The sequence below is a fragment of the Lipophrys pholis genome, assembly GCF_963383615.2.
Source record: "Lipophrys pholis genome assembly, chromosome: 10".
In the NCBI taxonomy this organism is placed as follows: Eukaryota; Metazoa; Chordata; class Actinopteri; order Blenniiformes; family Blenniidae; genus Lipophrys; species Lipophrys pholis.
In genome coordinates this window covers 8,235,515-8,250,037 of record NC_137640.1, presented here as the reverse complement: position 1 = coordinate 8,250,037, position 14,523 = coordinate 8,235,515, and the positions used below count along the sequence as shown (strand labels likewise).

The following is a 14,523-nucleotide window of genomic DNA, read 5'->3' as shown; positions in this document are numbered from 1 at the left end:
GTATAAGGTACAGTAAAGGGACAAATCTTCCGGGTTTTGATGTGATGTGTGACAAATGAAAAAACAAATAAAATCATTTTCCGTAAATATGATTTTTTTTTCTTTAAGAAATTTTGTTTTTTTTAAATAAAGGCATTTACATGGAACATTTCAGCCTTTTCATGCATGCATTGACATATTAGGCCCTTGTAGAATAATTACTTGTGTGTTTTTATGACCTTAGTGATGTTTATGTGCTTACCCTTTAAAGACCGATGGATCTTTGACGATGATTGATGATTTTACATTCTCTCCTAACATTGAATGCACTGGGGCTGTAACAAGTTTAGAAAAGCCCATAGATTGAAATGATAGAGTTTATTATAGAGACTGACAAACAGAATAAACCTTTAAGTCTCAACACGCCGACACTTGCAGGTCAACTGAAGAACTGTTCTGTACCGACCTTGTTCTAACGAAGGTTTAAATATAATGTGTTGCACCACCGTGAACCGACTGTCCATCTTTACTGCGAGTTGTGTGCACGAAGTTACAGACAACAGCAGAGTCAAAATGCTGCTGTGCTTGAAGACAGGGAAGCTTGACACTGCTTCTCTGTGCTACTAATGTGAGTTCACAACCTGATGACTTCATTTTAGTATCAACTTAATTACTAGATACGTTCCCAGAAAGTCCCTGAACTGAACTCTAATCCGGATCAAACAGGGAACCGTGAACGCGCCATAACACACTATACACACTATACACACTAGAAAATCAAGAAAATACTACAAAATAGAGAAAACGTTACAAAATTCAGAAAAACACTACAAATTTCTGTAAACAAAGGAACAGGGTCCAATGGTGTTTGTTATCTGCATCCTCAGACAACACAGAATTATAAACTGGGTATTTTTCTTCACAAAAATCACTGAATATGGTCAAGAACATTCCTGAAGGCCAATGGTTGTGTAAGGTGTATTAGGAGAGGATGAACTCTGCCAGCAAGCAAAGCACTCTAGTGCAATGAGATTTGAGTATGATAAAATTGTAAATGCAAAGAGTTGTAAGCAGATCAAACAAAAGATGTGATGGACTTCAGAAGCAACATACCCTCATACAATATAGAGACCATATGTAATGTATGAAGCTGGAAAAAAACAAACCACAATCATCCAATATCACACAGCATGTGTGTAGAAGTTACACTGCAAAACGCACACAGAAACTGTCAAGACAGTGTTAAAAGGTACACGCAAACCAGACTTAAGTGTAGCATCGTTTTCTTTAAATTTCTACTTTGGGCCGGACCAGGTAAATTCGCTCCAACATGCTAACATGCCTCAGTGAGGTCAGTAATGTGTGCTGGGGAAGCTGACACTTACCCCTTCCTGTCTGGAGAAGAAGCTGAGACAAGCACTGAGACTGGAAGTGGTTGCGCCGGATAACTCACAGATTTCTTGTATTTTTTGCAGTAAGGGTGGCGGAAATCCTGAGGAATCATGCATAAAAGAAACCAAAGATTTAATTCATAAAACAGACCTCTAAAATGCAGAAGTTGAGCAAACTTGACGTTCCAGCATCTTTTCAAACATTACTCCGTCAGATCTCTACACTTCAACCTTCTCGATGTCGCTTTTATTCTTGATTATATGGGCTTTCATTTTTCTATATCTCTAGAATGATTGACAACGGTAGAATTTCCCCCTGTTTTCATACAGATAGATACATGAATGAAAAACTAAATCGGTTGACAGAAAATAACAGGTTTTACTTTCTGACAGCCCATCATTTCTCAGCATGCACAGGAAATCTTCTACTTCCTTCACCAGCTTCTTCTGGCTGACCTCCGCCGCCTGGTAAAAGAGAGAGTGAGAGAGAGCGAGAGAACAAAATTGCAGATGAAGAAAGGCAGTTGCATGACGGGTACAGAGGAAGCAGAGTGGTTACGACAAAATAAAATATGGGTTATTATACTGACATAGTAATTATGTATATTTTTTTTGGGGGGGGGGTTACAGCCACCTGTAGCGAATCTGTTAACTCCCCCAGTGACATCACTTCCTCGTCCTCCTCCTCCTCCTCACTGCCCTGCTCTTGGGAGCAATAATGTGTGCTGTAGGCCGAGTGCTCCTCCAGCGCACCAATCCATGCCTATAAGAAATCGATCACAAAAAATTCACGGCATTCAAAATCACGACACTGCATTGCTTCTATCTGCATCATGAGAGGTTTGAAAACATTATGTACATATTTGTTTTTGTGCAGATAAATCAGATAGGATGTAAATTACTGACATACCTTTTGTTAAATATAATGTCAACTTGACACTTCTTTAGCTTTACACAGTCTTAAAAAAGGCAGTAAGTGACACGCTATAATATATTTTGAGAATAAACAAGTTGTCATCCACAATTCGAGGACTCTTATAATATGAAAGTTCATCTATTTTTGTTTCAGTAAGTATACTAACAATGATTGCATTAGGTACCTTAATGTTCTCTTGAATAAACACTTGTCCAAGTTGACAGATGTTTATGGTCTGAAATAGATAAAATGATCCCTTTGAGGTGTGTGAATTGTAGTAAACTGTCAATGGTGAATGGATTTCACTTATATAGTGCTTTTCCACTGATTTAGAAGCTCCCTAATCGATTTACAAAGTTAATCACATTCACCCATTTGCACGCGCGCACAGCCTTGCTGCTACGCAAGACACTCAATTCATCCAGTGGGTGTTAATAACCGAACACCAATGAAAAGCCCTTTAAGAAGCAGAGTGCTGGAAACCTTCCTCATGTGCTCAGGAGGCAGCACCGCTGTCCATGGTGCTGAAACAGCAGCCACATAGACTTACTGGTCCTGGGGGACATAAACATGCTGCTTTTGGTCTTGTAGAACGCAAATTGGCAACAACAACAACAAAAAATAAACCAACAACCATAAAATAAGAAGAATTTCTTAGTTTTCTGCTTTAACTGATCCTAAAATTTGATTTGTACTTAAGTCACAGAATTAGATAAATTCAATGTTCAACTGCATGACTGCGACCACTCACTTGAGCAGTCAAATTTACACACACACACACGCACACGCACACACACACACACGCACACACACTGCAAGGTGCTGTGACACCATTGGGAGCAATTTAGCGTTCAGTATTTTGCTCAGGGAGACTCAAGGAAGGACAGACCAAGGATGGTTGGTTATTGAACTCACAAACCTGTGACTGGAAGGCCACCTGCTCTCTTGGCACTTACTATAACCTTACATCATAAAGCAGCAATAATGATCAATACCTTTCCTGACTATATGAATTAAACATCAAACATGCACAGCGCTGGTGGAAAAAGTCAGTGAACTCCTCTGCTAACGAATAAAAAAAAAAAAGAAGAAGAAAAAAAAAAGCTCATTAGAGTCAGGAGTTGTCAAACCTGAAGGTTCAGAGAAAGAAGATTGGGCTAATGTGTGGAGTGACTCCAACCTGTAAAACCTTCAGACCTTTTTGGTTGTCCTAACGACAAGAATCAATCCCAAACCTTCACAATACTTCACAAGTGGGATGATATTTTTATGTTTGCATGTGGTTTAATTCCTACACCACTGCGTGTTGTTCAAGTCAATATTAATTCCAACAATCCACAAAACATTTGTTTTTCTTCCTTTCATATTTTGGATAGTACAACAGTGATGCTTTTTAGCTTGGATGATCTGCTTATAATCTATACATTTCCTTCACATTCTGATCTTCTCCTCCATGATGCAGCTCTGGCTAATCTTTCCAGGGTTCGTTAAATGCAGCAAATTCTACCCTCTTTAAATGTGGATGAGTGGAAGTAGATGGAAAATAGTTAATAAGCATCTTTGCAGTATCGCTTATCTGGATCACAGATGTCTGGTTAATAAGCCAGAGATATAACATGTATGTACATCCTTCTTCCTATTACAGACCTCTGCTTGAACATTAGTTGTCTGCTTTGATTTATATAGAGAACAAAAAACAATTAAAGAGTACTCAATTACACCATTTGACTCACTGGAATTTGTGTATACTAATCCTTTAAAACACATAGGAGAAAAGAAAGCACGTATTTATTAGAAAACAAGAAAAAAAAACATAGGGTAGTATATATATATATATATATATATATATATATATATATTTGTATCAAAGTGAATCACTATAGTACTAAGGGGCCGTTCTTATGTTAGGTATCACAGCTTGAGGAAGAATGACTCTTACTTTTCTTGTTGCCTCTGGCTGAGTTTTTGGCGACACTTTAAAGTGATGAATACTGTCATCGAAGCACTTGAGGGTGAAGAAGCATTCGTCTTTGTCACGTATCTGAAAACCAGAAGAGACGTCCCTCAGACGGAAGTTGTACTCGCGCAAAAACGCACAGATGTATAGTACTGTTTGAAACGGGGGCTTACCGAACAGTGAGCGCGGGTGAGGGACTTACAGCCTTGCCTTCGGACATTGGCAGCTGCATCTGACCTTCACAGGAGAGAGAGAGAGAGAAAGAAGTGGGATATTTTCTCTTGAAGTCAGACTTATGTGCATTATGACAGATTTTCAGCAGTGCTATAAAGGACGGAGTCCTATTTTTAACTCATCTGTCACCTCTGACAGTTTTCCCATCAAAAATGTGCTGTATCTCGTTTATCTATTACCGGAGATCTTTGCACGTGTCTGAATCGAGGTGAGAGATGAACTTACTGTTTCGGGTACCAGGACAAAACCCCATCCTGAAGAACAACCCAATAGGAGCGCCAGCCAAAAAATCTGGAGCTCTGCAGAATATAACACAAGCAACGAATCAGCATCCCATTGTATTAGTAATCAGTCTTTCCTGACTTTCAATGTGGATGAGGAGGGAGAGAGAGAGAGAGAGAGAGAGGAAGCATACAAGCTTATCAAAACACAATTAAATTGTGACTACAACTGCACCTGATGTTTTAGAAACACCCAGCAACTGCAAAAAATACATATTAAAAGAGGACGTGACAAACAGCCACAGCGGTGAGCTACAGTAAATCTGGGTTTGTTTGCCAAGCTGATTGGCTCAGCAGGAAGCCAAAACAAAATCGGATTCTGAGGTTTCCCAAAGCTGTGTTCACAAAATCAAGCTGCCATAATCACGTTTGGATTGGATTTTTATATGACAGCACAGGCATGACTCAGTAATCAATTAACAAACTGTTCGGATAACAGCAGCAAGGTTTTTCACAACAGTGCCTCTTTGTTTCAGCACGATTTTCTTTTCATCGCAAACTAAATTGGTGTTTCTAAATTGCCCCTATAAGGTATGAATGTGAACGTGTGTGACTGTTGGTCTCTGTGTGTTTGCCCCTTGAATGACTGGCGACCTGTCCAGGGTGGAGCCACCTCCACTCATGGTTAGCTGGGATCAGTTCCAGCCCTCCATGAACCCCATGAGTTCAGATGAAGCAGCACAGAAGATACATGGATGTTGGTTCGACCCCGGAACTTAGGCGCATTGTAAAACTATAACTCAAAAGTTATTTGGTTTATCAGCCATTTCTACACTCATAACAGATAAGATACTATTAAAATGGTTAACAATCAAGCCTTTTCTCACTTTTCTCTTCACATTTTAATGGTTTTTGAAAAAAGGAAAAACATTTGATTTCATGAAAGATTGTGACACTGGTCGTGTGTTTCTGATTGTTTTTCTATAATGACTTAGGAGATTAAATCTTATTTTCAGGCATGTGAAAACACGTGTCAAATCCAAATGACCAATTCTTTTGTTGTTTGTTTCTTGTCTTCCCATTGTGTTTACATGTTTTAAAATAATCAAACATTTAAGAATGATAAGAGTAAAAAACTACTTTTCGTTACTTTATATGTAAGGATTGTAAAGCATATGCATGTTTGATCCATTTCAATTGAATTACAGAAATAATTGACTTTTCTACTGTACTCTAAATATCTGAAGATGCACCTGTGAGCTGCATGTTTCCTTTGGTGAACCGAGTTCCATCTGGCTTCAGAGCTTTTAAATGATTTTCATCTCATTTTAATTTAACTTTCAGTTTTTGTGTTTGGTTCTGCTTCATTTCACGACATACTGCATCAGGCTCGGATTAGATACGGGCCCAATGACTTTAGTCTGGACAGATGTAATATGTACCAACCCTTTAGGGTTGTGTTACACCCACCAGTTCAAATGTCTACTTTTCATCCTTGTTTTTGACCCGTCATATTGTGTGCCACTGCTGTTGACTGGAGCAAAGCGGAAGGGACAAACTGGAACTGGAAGGAATTAGAAATGCTGCAGACGCCGCTGACATTCATCAGCAGTGACCAACTTTTTTTCAACATGAGCTAATTAAACTGCCGTTTGTTTTCCCTTTTCCGAGCAGCTCTCCTTTTCTAAAACCTGTACACAGAGGACCATATATTTACATTATTACATGCTAATGAGCCTGGGGCCTCTCAGTCAAGCCTGCAGCATCTTGCATGTTTCACATTCACAAACACAGGAACAATTAAAAGCTGTGGCCCATTTTAAGAGCTATTGGGTAAACAGCTGTATCTAAGGAATAGAAATCATTATTAAAAAGTGATCTTTTGTTATTTCTGTACTTATTTCATAAAAGAAAAAAAATATCCAAGCATTTCAGTAATTTTTTATCTTTTAATTTCTGGGCTCCTGTAAATAAATATTTGAGATAGTATACTTTTTGGGATGCTGGATTATTTTACTTTCACGACCCAAAATGTGTAAATAACCAGATTAATATGATGAAGTACTTTAAATAAGGTACTTATATAGAGAATTGTACTGCAACTGTTTGAAATCAATTATGGGTCATTTTATTCATGGTTTTCTAATTAATGGAGCTTTAAAATCATTCATAGTGTGAGACAGTGGCACAACCGTTACTGGTTCAATGATTATTCTGAATATAAGATAAATGTAGAGTTTAGTTTGAGCTTGACTTTTGATTTACTAACCACTCTACAGCAATGCGTTTGTGTTTCTCTAAAGCAGCTGATTGTTGAAAATCTGTGAAACTGAATGGGGTAATTTCTCCAGTCTGCTGCAGTTTTCCTAATCTCAAATGGGCCGGACTCTCCCGCCAACCACAGATAATCTTCCCCAGACTCTACCTTCCAGAGGAGTCCCTCGTACTTCTTCACATGGCGGGTCATACCCTGCAAGGGATGCAGATGAGAAACATGAGCAAGGATGAAAAATCTAATCAAAGAACAAATCATGGGGACTTCAGGGAGCCGTCTGTCGGCTGGGCACTCACTCGATGCGCGCTGCCTTCAATGAATTGCCTCATTGCTGTATCACTGGCCAGGTCAGCCACCGTCTGGTCTGAGGGTTGTGGATAAACAAGAGAAGTGGAGCCTTTCACAAAGCGGTCCGAGCACACAGCACAAGAAAGATACTGTTTGACTGAATGATATTGAAGTCCTGGAGACGGTAATTATTAATATCAAAAGATTAATTTACACCCGAAGGCATGCCAGCTTTAGTTTCTAATGCAATCACAGTTTGATGTGCGTCACAGAAACAGACATATCTAGTTGCACATGGAAGAAATAATTACAGACTTCAAACGTTTCTGGAAAAGGATATCAGCTTCTTCTATCGGTCCCTATGTTGGATACATGAATGAAAATAGAGTGTCCTAATGAAATTATTTTAAAAACCGCCACTCAATTCTTGAGGAAATTTATTTTTGGTACAAGCGGCATGCGGCGATCACAGCTTGTAGAAAGTACTTAGGCATTCTAATTTTAGTCTCCTGGTAAGTGAAATATTGTTAAAATGCGACATAAAGAAACTTTGTTTGTTAGGCTGCCGGAAATTTTCATTCTCAGCCCAGTCACAAAATAATGATTAATATTTTGTTAAAACATAATTATGCTCGTTCTACATTTCTGACATGGTAGTCCTTCACTGTCATGATATTCCGTAGTAAAATGCAGCAGACTGAAAAGGCAAAAGTTTTGGGTTTTTTTCTTTGCATCAAACTACGCACAACTAATTATTGAGAATATGGATTCCTGTTATCTGTTTTTCACCATTGAGCCCGTCATAATTACAACAACCAGTAGGGGGAAGCCTACGTCCAACATTACAGTTTACAGCGAAAAGTGAAGAAAAGAAATAAGGTTGAGATTTATACTTTATCATTGTAGGCTTGTGTCTGTCAGCTCATTCATTCCTATTTAATTATAAGTAGACAATTATGAGGAAAGACTAGATTTGCTCTGTATTGATACACGTTTATTAAGCTGGAATCCCATGTAAGTGGGATTAATTCAAAATGAACTGAAGTTAAAAAGAGAGATTAGCACATTACACCAGTTGATCATCTACTACACTGCTTTCTTGGTTGTCAAAGGATGAATGTTAACATCTTGTTACTTGTCCATAAAGCACAAAAAGAGTGCAGGTCTACATACAGTATATCTCTACATTATGAAGCACCCTGTGTTCCCAGGATGAAAACCAAGGCACGCTATAGCACCTTTTAGTTTCCCTGCTTCTCACCAGTGAACAACCTTCCACAATATCTGAAGCCGGCTTAAGCTGTCAGCTCATGTCGACCAGGGATTTGCAGCAGTTTAGTGGGAAAGCTCATTTTGTTTCTAATCAAAACAATTCTGTCGCATGAGATGTATTTATCGTTGAATTATGTAATCCAAATTCTGATTTATGTGCACCTATTTTAGTGTTTGTATATTTGATCAGTTTTCATGATTAAGAAAATAGTAATTTACAGAATTACAATGGGCCAGTAGGTTTTCATGGTTTAAATAGAATCAATCGACTGTATTATCTTGAATAATACAGTCAACTTACGGGTGGTATCATTTTGACCTAAGTTTTCCATGTGAGGTTTGCTTAACAAGCAACATGTTTACACTCATCTGAGCAGTTTCAGCTTCGGCAGAGTCCTTCCTGTTAAAACGTTTCTGAATGTGTGAAGGTGTTTTTACACATGCCAGCACAATATCTTAATTTATTTGTGTTTATAATATTAAGTAAACACCATTTTCATGTCTCTATGTTGTGAGTTCATCATTTTCATTTCCATATTGCAAAAATTGTCGAGTTCTATTATTGCTTTTTGTTTTTTTTAATTAGCTATATATTTGCCTTTAAATACATTTAAATACATGTACTTTTTTTTCCTTTGATGTTATATTTAGTTCTTTTCATTCTATTTTTTTTTTCTGCCTGGATGCTATAAACTCGCCTTGCCTTGCCTTTCCAATGAAGTCACTGGTGCAAAATAAGGACCACTGAAGCATTTTATTAACTAGTACGCTCTGGCTACACAGGTAATTCTTTTGATAGAATCAAATCCTGTTGGTTTTGATATTTTCATGGTACTTCACTCAACCCCCCCCCCCCCCCACCCCCCCCCCCCCCCCCCCCCCCCCACCCCACCCCAAAAAAGCAAAGTATTAAACATCAGCAGTCATTTATGTTTGCCAGCTCCGGCAGATGCTTCGTACCGTTCTTGTTCTTGATGCCGAGGTTGGCGCCGCTCTTGAGCAGCTTCAGTGCACACTGCCTCTGGCCTCGATAGGCTGCACAGTGCAGCGGGGTGTTACCCAGCAGATCTGTGCAGTTGATGTCTGGAGGCTTCTTCCTGCTGAGCTTAAGGGAACACACAGGACAGAAAACAGATGTGTTGCCTCGGTACAAGAATTCATCTGTTCGTTATTATTCTGCAGAGAAATGAAGCGTGGCGCTTCGGCTTTTCCACGCCGAGATGAATCGCTGGAACAGCGAAGTCTGGCATGGTTTTCCAACATGCTTTAGCCACTGTTGCTGTTAAACGTCTCTACAGACTGCTGTGATTATTTCTAAAGAAATATTGATTTGTATCCAGAGCTTCTTCTTGTGACAACATCATAGACTTGTATTGATGAGTTTCAAGAGACACTGGTGATTGAGAATTTGAGACCATCAAGCAACCTGCTGCTTTAGGTTCAGACTGCTGGGGAACCTCATCTAGAGCAATGGCAATTTATTTGCGGTTTACTCAACATACATTAATTTAAAAGGTGCATGTCACTGCATGTCTCAACTTTGTGTTTCTTCTGTCTGTCCTTTTTCTCTCTGCCTGCGTGCAAATATTTCAGACTTTGGATGTAAAGTTGATCTGAGGTCTGTGCACTCATTGATCTTCAAACTGTTGCTCTCTGCTGCTCTTTGTCATGTGAATTCCTCTATATATATCCTCTCTCTCCTCAATCTTTTCCCAACAAGTCCAGCCAGGTGTCCACCACCTGTGTATGGTTCTCCTGCAGGTTTCCTCTTGCTGGAGGGGAATCTCTTTGTATACAAATTTTAATTAATGTCACAGATAGTGTCATAAGATTTGTTGTAATTGAGTTGAAATAAATAAGAATTACAATTCTGACTCGTTCTGTGCATTTCATGGTGTCCAGTGGGTTGTTCATGAACAACTCGAGCAGCCAAACTTTTCCTGGTTTAATTTTGTAACTTCAATTAATTCTAACACACAATTTCTCTGTGTATTTTCTTAGAGAGGTCTTCATCACTATGGTAGGAAACAAGATTCAGCAGAGGAGAAAATACATAGACTACAAGATAGACTAGAGACCTGGCCCACTGAGTATTTGGACCCTGGGTTTATCAGGCCCAACTCTATCCAACTCAGTTTCTGGATGCTGGAGCCAATCCAAACTAATTATGGGAAATGACAGGCTGGACAGCTCTCACTGGGCAAAATCAGAGAAACAGACAACAACTCAAAAGTTGACAATGAGAAATATGAGAAATTCAGAGTGACAGTTTGCCTCAAATGCAAGTTTTTGGAATTTAGAAGAAACCAGAGTACCTAGAGAAGATCTACGCGCACAGGAGGGAGAACATGCAAACTCCAACACCACCGTTTATGTCGGTGTCACATTTTCCCACCATGAGTTCAGGGTGCTACTATTACACAATTGTGCAGCCGCCCGAATGAGCGAATCCCGACAGACAGAGCAGCAAAAACTGATGAATAAATCTTTGACAGGACCAAATTCACTAAACTTTGGAGGGCCAGACTGAGATCAGACTAAAAGCTATAGTGACCAACACATACTACACAAAAGGAGGAATATCATAATTCTACACATTAAATATCGAAAGCATTGCCAAAAGGGAATTAACGCCCCCTGTGACCCATAAACACATAATTGTGTGATATACTATATTAAAGCTGAGTAGAGTTTTACTGTTTAAAAAAATGTTGAGACTGTTTTCTCTACTTTATAGTCAATATCACTGTACTGCAAATAATTACAAGCTTGTAGTGTGAAAATAAAAGATTCAAACGAAAAACAAATGGAACTGCCCGTAGTGCAGTGTTTGTTTTTCAAATGTTTTTGTAATTTTGAAATGAGTGTCAAAGAAATAACAAAGCTAATATTTTGGGATTCATTTTCAGGGCGGCAGTCGAAAGGACAAATTCCAATGTTTACACTATTTGTTGGGATATTTGAGTGTGGTGAGGGAATCAGCATCACCCTGGGAAGTACCGCTAAGCAAGCTGAATTTATTAAACTAACAAAACCTTTTATTACATTGACATAACCACAAAATAAAGCCACGAATAACGGAATATGGTTGACTCTACATACTGTAATAAATGTTTTAATAAGTATGCAGATATCGACACAAACCAGTTGAGTTAGTGTTGAAAGGTCTCCTTCACTCGCTGCTTCCAGGAGCTTCTCCTCCAGTTTCCTCTCTTCTGTTCTCTCAGCGGCTGGAACCAGGGCGGCATTTAAGAGGGAGAAAAGAAAGTACAATACCCTTTCTTAAGAAAACACATTATTGATATTTATAGATTATTGTTCGAAGATTAACTGGGATGAAAACATGTCTCTCTCACCTTCCAACATGCCTCTGATCTCTGCATTTTGAGTCACGTCTTTGGGTATCTGCGCTGTCCCATTGATGACGGTGGCACACGCGTCGTAGCGCAGCAGCAGCATGACAACCTCCTGATCGACATGCAATTGATTGGTTGGCTGATTCGACGGACAAATAAATGCATGCACAAGCTCCAAACATACACGAAAAGAGGAAAGGAAATTTCAAATGTGAACTAGAAACTGTTTGAGACGCTGCTTCACCTTCCTTCCTGTGAATGCAGCTTTGTGCAGCGGCGTATCTCCAATGTTATTGGGCAAGTTAACATCTGCCCCGGCCTGCATGGTGTGACAACACACAGGTTACCAGTGTTGCTCTTTCAAAACCTCACTTTTCACAGGAAGAAACCTCCAAAAAGCACTCTACCTTCAGGAGTTCCTCCACCACGTTTGTATGTCCAAAATAACAAGCCAGGTGAAGAGGTGTCCATCCTAGGTTAGACTTCGTTTTACCTGGGGAAGAAAAAAGCACAGGTTTTGTTTTACCAGCGACACAGTGCTGTTATTTTCCTCGTGCAGTAATCACTTACCTTTGCAGTTGATGTTTATGTTTGTCTCCTCTCGTACGGTGGACATCAGGAGCCTCTGGACCCCGAGCAGGTCTCCATTTCGAGCAAAGCGAAGGAACTGCTCCTCTGGCTCCAGCTCCTCCATTGATACCTGCATTTTAAATGTCGGTGTTGTACTTCTTGTCAGAAAAAACATGCTTAAGAGTTCACACATTCATGGCACAAAGAATGTGTTTTCTAAATACTGTTTACTGTTTGGAGCAGCAGAAAACCAACACTCAGTGTGTTTTTGTCAAGGTTTCTTCCTTGTAAAACGGGAGTATTTTCACTTGTGCTTTTGCTTACTCATGTAAAATGGTTATTCTTTTCTGCCATTAGATTACCATGTCATAACTGGCAAGATATGAAAAATAATTAAATTACTGAATTGAACTTGGAAGGACCGAATGGAATCTGATCAGCCAAGTGTTGAGTCGTCATATTTTTACCTAAACGGGCACTAGGTAGAGCGCAGACCTTCGCCAACGCCACATTTGTTTGCGGAACCGAGGTACCATCGATAGCATGATAGCCGTTAGCTCACATCGATAACTAGGTAGATCAGGAAGCAACATCACTGTGTGAAACACTGAGCAGGGAGCATCGCCATAGCAACAGAAGCTGATCTCCTTTAATCTGGTATATGAGGTGCCTCTCTCATCTGCTTTGTCCGCTAAGTACGTCTTCTTCCTACTCCTTTTCGTGCATGTGAAAGACACGGGCACATATGGTGTTGACCTTTTTATATTGTTTATGTAATTGGATGTTCTGGTTTTTTTTTTTCATGTTTGAAATAAAAACTTCGAACCAAATCAAACCCAAAAAGATTCTTTGGGGATTTATTCAGAAATGGTAAGTCGTTATCGTTCCACAATCTAATCAATTGGTCCTTGGATGATGACAAATCATCCCAGAAAATTTGCAATTCGGGTGAGTAGTTTTTGCAAAAAGTTGGTAAAATACATCATTAATAAATAAATAAATAAATTAATACATACATAAATAAATACATGCAGACGAAAACATAACCTTCTCACCCAACTTTGTTGGCGAAGGTAATGATGCGACTTCAATTCAACCACACCTCTCAATCAAGTGTTTCAAACGAATACTTGTGGACACAATAACCTACAAGACATGACATAATTGGGTTTATTTTTTAAAACAGGGTACCTAAATTCCATGTGTCAAAACAGTGAACTGTCTATCCATCTTCTACACTTTATCCAACTAAGATATGCGAGGTGTGAGAGCCGATTCCAGCTGACTACGGGTGAATGCAGAATACACCCTGAACAGATCTCCACTCCATCACAGGCCAAGACCAGAGAGGCAGACAACCACACACTCTAATATCACACCTACAGGCAATTTAGTCACCGATTAACCACAAAGATGCATGTTTTTGGACTGTGAAAGGAAACTAGAGTCCACTCGAGACGCAAAAAAAATCCAAACTCCACACAGAAAGGTGCCCCTCTGACTTAAATTGGCAATGTTCTTGCTGTGAGTTGGGAACACTAACCACAGCTGTGCTGCCCTGACTGTGAACCCACAGACACTAAAGTCTCAAATCACGATCTGGAAGGTTTCCTAACTTGGTGACTGGATGGATGGTGTTCCTTTACAAACTGTTGGCTCTCTTTTCTTTTTTTTCTATGGCCTAATTTATTGCGCTCAGCTTTAACAACTTGACAGGCAAGACAGATTCTCAGCAGGTCTGGAAATAAAAATTGCTCAAACTGAAAGCAGACTCTTTTCCTAAATTCCTAATAATCATTTAATAATTTTAATTAAATTCGATTGTTACAGAACTGTGTTTCGCATGAGTTTGATTTGCGGGGGGAAAACACAGTTATTCCTGAGAGAAGAATATTATAATTCGGGTCAATGTACAAACTTTAGATTTTATGCAGCTAAAGCTGAAACTGTTTTACATTACTACAATAAAAACCTATAGTACTTCAGCAATCACTTGTTTGCGGGTTATGACTGCATTTGTCTAAGGATCTACATATGAGAGACTAAAGGTGATGCACATTTAAA

At 39.2% G+C, this 14,523-nt stretch overlaps 1 protein-coding gene across 3 annotated transcripts in view; it reads right to left on the bottom strand.

Annotated features, from left to right (window-relative positions):
• Positions 1 to 14,523, bottom strand: part of osbpl1a (oxysterol binding protein-like 1A) — a gene marked incomplete at its 5' end in the record, with an annotated part of 35,118 nt that overhangs the window by 18,768 nt on the left and 1,827 nt on the right. For 2 of the 3 annotated variants that reach the window (XM_080472694.1, XM_080472696.1), the window contains 14 exons: positions 1,365 to 1,471; positions 1,754 to 1,835; positions 2,005 to 2,133; positions 4,226 to 4,327; positions 4,417 to 4,480; positions 4,703 to 4,776; positions 7,124 to 7,168; positions 7,270 to 7,337; positions 9,494 to 9,638; positions 11,678 to 11,763; positions 11,890 to 12,001; positions 12,134 to 12,208; positions 12,297 to 12,382; positions 12,460 to 12,595. In XM_080472694.1, the coding sequence (XP_080328820.1) occupies positions 1,365 to 1,471; positions 1,754 to 1,835; positions 2,005 to 2,133; positions 4,226 to 4,327; positions 4,417 to 4,480; positions 4,703 to 4,776; positions 7,124 to 7,168; positions 7,270 to 7,337; positions 9,494 to 9,638; positions 11,678 to 11,763; positions 11,890 to 12,001; positions 12,134 to 12,208; positions 12,297 to 12,382; positions 12,460 to 12,595 (1,311 nt within the window). Of the gene's footprint in view, positions 1 to 1,364; positions 1,472 to 1,753; positions 1,836 to 2,004; positions 2,134 to 4,225; positions 4,328 to 4,416; positions 4,481 to 4,702; positions 4,777 to 7,123; positions 7,169 to 7,269; positions 7,338 to 9,493; positions 9,639 to 11,677; positions 11,764 to 11,889; positions 12,002 to 12,133; positions 12,209 to 12,296; positions 12,383 to 12,459; positions 12,596 to 14,523 lie in introns of those variants that run through there. The other variant, XM_080472695.1, reaches the window with a different exon arrangement.